At 30.9% G+C, this 9,597-nt stretch overlaps 1 protein-coding gene across 1 annotated transcript; it reads left to right on the top strand.

The window, feature by feature from the left end:
* The first annotated feature begins 3,763 nt into the window (after nt 1–3,763).
* Nucleotides 3,764–4,905, top strand: LOC107935057 (F-box/kelch-repeat protein At3g06240). The gene has a single exon (XM_016867602.2). The coding sequence runs from the start codon at nt 3,793–3,795 to the stop codon at nt 4,834–4,836; it is 1,044 nt and encodes a 347-aa protein (XP_016723091.1). The 5' UTR covers nt 3,764–3,792; the 3' UTR covers nt 4,837–4,905.
* The last annotated feature ends 4,692 nt before the right edge of the window (nt 4,906–9,597 follow it).

Here is a 9,597-nt window from a genome sequence, read left to right on the forward strand (position 1 = left end):
TAAATAGAACTGGCGTTTTTGTAAGTAAGCCATTCTTATGCATCTTCTTCCCTCTGCTAGTTTTACAATCGTCCACACTTATGAAAATAAAAATTATATTTCCCGTCCTTTTATTTTTCTATTTTTTTAATTTTGCATCCTTCAAATTTCTTTTCTACTCTACCAAGTCCTAATATCTCACCTCAAAGATAATAACTCCTATAAAAAGATAAATTACTTAATTAGATATAGTGAGAAAGCAAAAGGAAAAAAAAAACTTCTAATAAACACCTTATTATCATGGATAGTATCTATCTATCCTCTATTTCACTAAGGATGGAATCCGTCCATCAATTGGATCTAAAATTGATTAGAGTATTGGTCCAATTACAGGAATTAGATTGATTATTAATTTGCAAATCGGTTGTATCAACTAAATTGACTAAAACTTTGTTGAATTAATTTTCTCTATTTTTAATTTTTAATTTTTATGAATTTTTTAATTATTTATTTAATCAATCACCAATTAGTTATGAAAACCTTGATTTTGACAACTTGCTATTTGTTTTTAAAAGACACTTACTACTTCATGTTTAATGTAAAATGCCCTTACCTCCCATGGTTTAAAGAATGCTCACTTTATCTCCTCCAATTTGAAGAAAATCTCATGAACCCTCTTAAAATCTACTTAGTAAGGTAGTGCTTAGAAAGTCACCTAATAGTTAGATTTAAATATAATTGTTTGTAATTACACAATTATGACATGTTTGGATAACCATTGTAATTGATGAATTCCACTAAACTGGGTGTAATTGAAGCACCCTAATTACACTTTCCAAGTCTTAAGGGACAAGGTGAGACTCAAATTCAATTTTTTTAAAAATTATGATAATTATGACAAAATTTCTTATATTATAGATCATAAAATATATTATTTAAAGATATATTGTTCAATATAATTTATTTGTATATCATACGTTTTTACAGTACTTGCCTTTGAAGATATAAGTTGACAATTATTGTTGCTCATTAAAGCTGCATTATTTGTTGTGTTCGATGGAAAGCAACTCAAATTTTGGATTATAAAGTAGAAAATTTATTTAATAATATTGAGTTGCATTACTAATAACAAATTTTAATAAATTATTTAATATATTTCTTTAATTTAACAAATTTATTTCTATAAAAAGTATATGCAGAATGATTGAGATGCCAAAGCTGAAAATGATGGGAGCTCATATATTTTCGAAATTTAACTTAATGATTATCACTTAGAGTAGAAAATACACTGTTACACTTCTCCATAAAGTATGAACTTAAAGTATGAGATAACACTTATGAGGTTGCGTTGGAAAGTAAGGAGTTATCGTATTCTAAGAATTCATAATAAGGTTGTCGATCATATGACTAAATATTATATTTTCGAAATTTAGCTTAATGATCATCACTGAGAGTAAAAGGCTCGCTGTTATACTTCTACATTAAGACTGGATTTGAATGGACGGTGCATTTATTTACAATTAGTGTAAAAACAATTGTGACGGTGATATTAAAAATTGTAGCAATAATGTAATATGAAATAAAAAGTAAAAAAAGTACACCACACTTTACCGTCCATTCAAACCCACCTTTAAGTATGAATTTAAAGAATGAGATAAGACTGTCACATGTTGAATTTTTTGTTTTCTCCTTATATTGGTCTTGTTCCATTTCCATTTCTAAATTCAAAGCTTTAATGGAAAGTTTACAACCCCTAGTAAAGAAAAAGAAAACTGCTATGGACTTGGTAGTTGATATTCGTTGTACTTTTTTATTTTTCTAAATTTGTTTAATAAGTTGCTGATGAATTTTTTTGTCTTTTATACTCCTTTTATAATTTATAATATGGTAGATTGTGCTTTTATTCCTTTTATAAAATTTGCTAAATTGTTGTCAAAAAGTGTGCAACAAGTTTCACGATACATGGATAAGTAACTAGTCGTTTTATAATTTTTAAAGGAAAACCATTCGTTATGAGAGAATTAAAAAATAAGCGAAAACCCGAATCAATAGGTTTATCTTAATTTGGATTTAACTCAACTTTAAATTAGCATTAGAGCTTTCGTAAGCTCGTATAAGACCCAAAAATAATTGTGTATTGCATTATGTGATTATAATACTCGTAATTGAATATTTAATGGTAAATTGAATGTAATTAATCGTAGTTCCTCTGACATCGAATGTGGCACCCTGTAATTTGGATCCTGCAACCGGATCGAGTATCGGGGTGCTACACTAAACCTTGGTGGAGCCACATGTGAGATTGTGGGTCAATTGACCCCAAAAAAAATTAAGAAAAAATTACTTTAGTAGTAAATTGAGTTGTTGATCCCAAAAAAATATATGAAAACAACCACTAATAATTTTTTATTTTCATTCAACATTCATATTCTTTTTCCTCAAAATTTTCTTATTCTCTCACTCTCTCTTCATAACTTTTACAATATATAGATTATCAATCTTTCAATACTTTTAAATAGGTTTCCCTAATTTGGTAACAATTTTTTGTTTCTTTTCTTTTCAAGCTTTATTGATTGATCTCTAAAAAAATTAAGATTGTGACTTTACTTGTGATAGATTAGGATTTTCATGTAAGATTAAGTTTTCATCAACGGAATGCTTTTGGGATATTGATTTTGTATGAGATTACTGATATCTTGATTACTTTATAATTTTTAGAGAATATTAATACAAATCCGTGAAGAAATTAGAATTTATTGTCTGTATAATATTGCATTTCTTGAATATAGATTAAAAATTGCTGCTGGTGTGATTTCGTGCATCTTGAGTTTATGTTCATCTTATGTTTTAGATATTGCATTCTCATGACATCAAAAAACACTTAGGTAACTTTTATTATTGTGAAAGAAATTATATTTTATCTTCCAACTATTGACGAGAATTGCAAAATGAGATTTTCTTTCAGTGATAAATATATCCCTATTGATTAGAAGACTTCACTTCTGTAAATTACTATTGATCTAATACTAATAATATAGTTGTGTTGCGTGGAAGCATGTAAAAGAGTAAAATTATTGTACTGAAAAATCACTCCAAGTTCAATTCTCAGGAAAGAGAGGTGGATCACGAGGATTACTTAAGTACCAGGTCTTTCCTAGCCAGAATATTCCTCTATCGTAATTTAATAGCACAATAAATCACTAAAATCACACTCACAAAATATGCAAAATAAACAATAAAGAACACTAGAATTTTAACAAGGTTCAGAAAATTTTGCCTACGTCCTCGGGCACTACCAAATATATTTCACTCCAAAATACAAGTGAAAATTTACAAATAAGGAGAGAGAACAATGCCTTAAGTAGAGAATGACAAATGTGGGATACTGAAAATGAGAAATAGTTAGGCCTATTTATAGTTGAGGTTCTCGGATCAACTTGCAAAGTCCCTATACAACTAGAGACCAAAATTGCAATTATCCCATGCCAAATTTCAACCGCCTTAAATTTTCTGATTTCCGGTGTCAACATCCTAACACCCATATATTTGACTTTTCAAGGTATGGATGGTTGCCAATAAGTTGACTTTATGAATTTTTTTCTGTTTAAAACTTAGATTTAGTTAGTTACTTTTTTTTAATAATTTTATAATAATCTTACATTTAATATTATCCATTGGTTTAGATGAACTTTTAAAAATTTGACCGATGCCTGTCTGTCACTAACTTCGAGATCTGGCATAATGATATCCATGCACTGATGCACCTAACACCAATAAATAAATTAAAGGACAAACCCTTGCTAGCTATCAGCAATGGCTTTCATTCCAAGCCCTATAATCTACAACATCCTCAGTAAACTACCAGTGAAATCTCTAGCCAGATTCAAGTCCTTAAACAAGCTTTATTGCTCTTTCATCAAAGATCCACACTTCATCAATGCCCATTTCAAGAACCATAGTGTTGTTCATGGTGATCTTTGCTTAATCCTTTCATGCATAGAGCACCAAAATCTCAACAATACATCCAAGATTCACTTCTTCACCATCAAAGACAACGAGCATGCAATGATTGAATACTCAATTCCTGTAAGTTTCGACACTTACCATATCTTACCATCTTGTAATGGTTTAATTTGCTTTTATGGTCTTCATGGTAGCGTTCATGTATGTAACCCCACCACTAAAACCATCGTCAATTTGCCAAATATTGATGATGATCTTCAAAGGTTTCAATCATGTGGATTTGGGTTTGATGGAATCAATGGTACATATAAAGTGATTAAAATTTTCGACCCTCATAATATTGAAATATTCACAATGGTGAATGGTTCTTGGAACAAAATATGGTACACTTACTCACCTTGTTTTGGTTTTCAACACCATCAACCACCAGTGTTTGCTAATGGGGTTTTTTATTGGTTTTCAATTTCATCCTCCATTGTTTCATTTGATATTGGGAAAGAAACCTTTGAAACCATTTCTTTACCACAAAGTGCTTTAAACAAGGACAAGTACAAGCTTTACTTAGTGGAATTGAAAGGGGAACTATGCATGGTGGATATGGACTTTGAAGATAAGAAAAGAGTTGATATTTGGATCTTCAAAAGCAACGGAGGGCTTTGGGTGAAGCTTGGAACCATTGTTCATAGATCAGAACCTATTGATACTACTCGTCCAGTGGGGATTAAAGCTAATAAGAAAGAGATTTTACTGCATGGATTTATCAAAGGATTGGGACATTTGAGCTGCTATAATATGGAGACAGGTGGGTTTAGGCCAATTAATATCAAAGGCTTCTCTTTAGACTATTTTCATGTAAGCCAACATGTGGAAACCCTTTTCCAAGTTGGTGATTAAACAAATGTAAAATCATGGATTTTATCCCTAAAAGTTGATTTATGTTTGAAAGTTATGAGAATTCAATTATTGACCGAATTGATTAAATTATTAATTTCAACACCATCAATTTAACCTGGGATCCAATCGTTTTCTAAAATAGTAAATCTACTTTTAAATATTACATATGTTTCCTTTGTAGACCTTGAATTGGGTAAATTTCTTTGACAATTTTTCTTTTAATTTAAACTCTACATTTTGATCTTTGATTTCATTAAGACGATGATGATATGATATATTGATATTGTTCTACATTACCACTTAAATTCTTTTTTAAAAAATTAAAATTTTCTTTTAATTTTTTGTTATTTTTTTAGATTTACTTGGCAATTTTTTTCACCATGGTACTTGAAACTTTTTTTTTGTTCACTTGAGTCTTAGAATTTGGCAGCTTTTTTCAATCTAATCTCTCAACTTGATTCCATTAAGATATAATGTTAACATTCAACAATTAGTCCTTTTTCAATACTAAACTTAAAATCTATCAAATTGGTCCCTTAAACTTCAACTATTTAACAATGGTAACATTTTCAATCTTTAACAATACTGAAAAATACTATATAGGTCAGCCAGCTTAAGTTCCCGAAATTTCGAAAACATAAAAATTACAAAAAAATACTAACCGATTTTGGAATTGAATTAAAATTTCTAAGGACCGAACGTTCTCCTTTCTCCCTTTCTTCTCTCGGTTTGCATGCTCCAAAAAGAAAATTATGTTTTTCTTTTATATATTTTAAGTTATTTAATTCATAACTTTTTTTATTATAATTTTATAACCTTTTCTTCAATTAAAACTTAAGTCACCGTCCACTATTAGTGTAGTAGTGGGATAATTGCCTTCTAAGTCCCATATGCTAGATCTAATTAAATATTCTTTTACCATTAATTTTTTACCACTTTTATGATTTATTCTCTGTACCTTAATAAAACTTTCATTCGATAAAATTATTCGACTGATATTCAATCCAATTCTAATATAAATCTGTAAATATTTAATAAAAATATTTACGATTTTGATTTACGAAAACGAGGTCCCGATAACTTAGTTTCCCAAAACTACTAACTTTAGAACTTATACACTTGCACCTTGTCTAACTTTCTAAATAACCGAAATTATTAGACCAAACTTCAGTATAATTCTGTAATACCCTCGTAAATATTAATAAATAATATTCACTGACTCTATCATCCTAAAACAGAATTTCGAAACCATCGTTTTCGACTCTACTGATTTTCGGATCGTTACAACGGCACCCTAGGGATTCCGAGCAAAAATTCAATAATCTAAAATTATATAAATAAGGGGAATCAAACTCGGGTTCTCAAGGGAAGAAAGAAAGGTTTTACCCATTGAGCTAAACTTATTACCTAACATAGTTCTACAGATTTAAAACAAAAAAAATTGAGATGTTACAAATATTGTGCACATCATCACTTAATTTGTTGAAATTTATTTATTTTTGTATTTTTATATTATATATATTTAAAAATTTAAGCATTAATATACAACAATATTAAAGTATTATATCATCACACGTTAATGAGTTCAAATTTATGTACCAAACTAAAAAAAAGTTGTCCAAATTCATGGAACAAACTAAAATAGTTGTCAAGTCAAATAATTGTTTGCAAGCTGGTTTGGATTTGAGTTGAAGGAACGATGTGATGTGTTGGGTTGATGGGATGTGGAAAGTTTTATTGAAGCATATTCACTAGTGTGTGCTCACAATTGATTTTGTTTTGAGCATTTTAGGGTGTATAAAAGCTTATGTTATCTCATTTTAGGTAACCTTGTGGTCAGTTTTTAACCCTTTGAGTTCTAATAATACTTTTACACTGGCTGAGAAGAAAATGTCAAATTCTTCTCCATGTATTGCCAAAATACCAAGGAAATCTTTTTTGTTTGTTGTTCTCTATTCAAACAAGTTTGAAATATTTATCAAAGGAAGTTTCTCGGCCTACTCGTTTTCTTTCTTCATTTTATATTTATTCTATCCAATATTTTTGGAATAAGATTAATAATTAATTGGTCAAATTATCAATTCTGAATTCGATCGGTCCAGACAAAAAGTAAATAAATTATTAAAAATTATAAAGAAATTGTTCAACTACATTTTCAGTTCGATTCAATCGATTTGTTGAGCAACTAATTTTATATCTCTAATCAAACTAATCTTCTTAACCGGTTCCCAATCCAACTGATCCGACTGATAGCTCCGCTTAGGACAACATTGATCTTATCTATTTTATCTTTTATAATAATATATATTTCACTATTTTAATTCAACATAAGTTTTAAATTTATAATATTATTAACTATATTAATAACATCCACTACACCAGAACAGGTTTTTAGCGGCGTTTTTTTAGGCCTTTACCGGCGCTTTTTAACGCCACTAAAGGCATTTGCGGCGCTTGAAGAAGCGCCACAAAAAATGTCGCTAATGACAACGTCGCTAACTTTTGCGGCGCTTACAGAAAAAAACGCCGCTAAAGAACATGTTCTTTAGCGGCGCTTAGGAAAAAACGCCGCTAAAGATCATGTTCTTTAGCGGCGCTTGGGAGAAAACGCCGCTAAATATCATGTTCTTTAGCGGCGCTTAGGAAGAAAACGCCACTAAAGATCATGTTCTTTAGCGGCGCGTGGTCAAAAACGCCGCTAAAAGTAGTGTTCTTTAGTTGCGCTTATTTCACAAACGCCACTATTTGATATGACTTTTAGCGGCGCTTTTTTAAAAAACGCCACTAATTTTGGGATTTTTTTAAAATAAAATTTTCTTTTTTTTCAGCCCTCCTGCAACAACAAATCAAAAGCAACCAAATCTAAACTAACCAAAAACAATAAATTTATATAATATTTCAAATTAAATGACTAAAATAATATTAATTGATATAAATAAAAGTGAATTCATACTTTTCTTTACAAAAACGTTAAAAGTTAAAATGATAAAAATATTTATGCAATATACACTATGACGGCGGAAGTTGCGACTGCTGAAACATCTTCATCATAATCTGAAGCTGTTGTTGAAGTTCGTTGTACTTTTTACTCTGCTCTGCTTCTCTCGATGCCGCATCTTTTTGAAGTCGTAGCTGTAGTTCTTCATATTTCTTTTGAACCTCTGCTTCTATCGCTGCTTCTCTCGCTGCGGCCTCTACTTCTCTCGCTGTAGCCTCTGCTTCCCTCGCTGCCGCCTCTACTTTAAGTTGTTGCTGAAGTTCTTCATATTTCCTTTGAACCTCAAATGTGGTCGCTTGCATCTGAGCCATCTGGTCTTTTAACCTCTGAACTTCAGCTTGAGATTGACTCCCCGAAGCCATGTATTGGTGCGAGCTGGATCCAAAATATTGGGTTGGGCTGATAAAAAATCCTTGAAATTGAACCCGACCATACTTTTCAGGACCCAAAACTTCAGTAATAATCCGGTTATCAATGTCTTCAAGATGAACAGAACTATCACTAGAAGCAATCACTTCGTACTCTGTCTTTTTTTCCTTTAGTTTTTCCTAATAAATAAATCACATAGTTAGGAATGCAATATATATTAAAAAAAACAAATGCAATATAACAATAGTCGCATTACAAGCAATGAATTAAACCATTAGAAAATAAACACTATAAATAACTAAAACAAATCAAATCGTATTAAGTAAACGTACCATAATTTCACCAGCTTCAAGAGTCATAGCAGATCCATCTTTCTTCTTATGTGTAATTTCAAAAAGTTGATGGCATCCAACTTTTTGACCGGACGATCGTTCCTACAATATAGTAGTAAAAATATTATTTAATAGAAAGTTATACATATTTGAGAATATTAAAAAATTAAAAATACCTCCGGCTCAGCTACACATGCAAAACTTCTCGACCCGGCCGTGTGAGTGAATTTTTGTTGCTGCTCGCTGCTTTTTCCAACTCGTTCACGATCCTACGTTATAAAATTTTTAGTACGTAAATAGTAAATACTATAAACCAAAATAATTACAATAGTTTGGAAGTACGTCGTACCTCGCCTTTCTGAGAATGCCAAAATCTAACCGCATCTTCCCATTGGTACCTCAACATACCCGGCGGGACATTTTGCAATTTCTCATCGAGGGTTGTTTTTGTCTTATAATAATTTTTCTTCAAAGTACTTTTATTGTCTCTCCATCTTTTTCCCAATGCCTTCTTTACATAAGCATCCGAGACCTCTAAAGCAAACCTCGCCTACAAAAAACACAAGTTAATAAAGTAAATATAAATGAAACTATTTCCCAAGCATTATAGATGACATTAACATTTTGTTACCTTAATATTATCAAGGGCTTGGTTTTTGTTGCTATTGGGCATTTGACGCCATGACTCGTAGTTGATAGGCAACATATTCGCATTTCGTGCTAAAATGCTCATTTATCCTACTAAAAGTCGAGCTTCTGATCCAACAGGCTGACCAAAATTGTTTCTGCATACCTTGACACGCTCGAGTGGATCTAACTCGTATAACTCTCTAAGTAGCGTACGTCCTCGACCTCTGCGCGTCCCACCATTTTCAGCTACAAATGGTATATTATAATATAAGAATTTGAAAATAAATCAATTATAAGTCAACACGCATGTAAATTAAATGTAAAAATACTTTGAACTTCCGTAGGATCCTCAAGTGTAATCGGAACATTCGAAGATCCAATTGCTGTCTGTTGTTCAGTACTATTTGTTTCTGTCGAGTTTGGATCATTTTG

The sequence above is a fragment of the Gossypium hirsutum genome, chromosome D06 (assembly GCF_007990345.1).
Source record: "Gossypium hirsutum isolate 1008001.06 chromosome D06, Gossypium_hirsutum_v2.1, whole genome shotgun sequence".
In the NCBI taxonomy this organism is placed as follows: domain Eukaryota; kingdom Viridiplantae; phylum Streptophyta; class Magnoliopsida; order Malvales; family Malvaceae; genus Gossypium; species Gossypium hirsutum.

What these genes read in the sequence shown, in the direction of transcription:
- LOC107935057 (XM_016867602.2), top strand. Translation starts at nt 3,793, where the DNA reads ATGGCTTTCATTCCAAGCCCTATAATCTACAACATCCTCAGTAAACTA.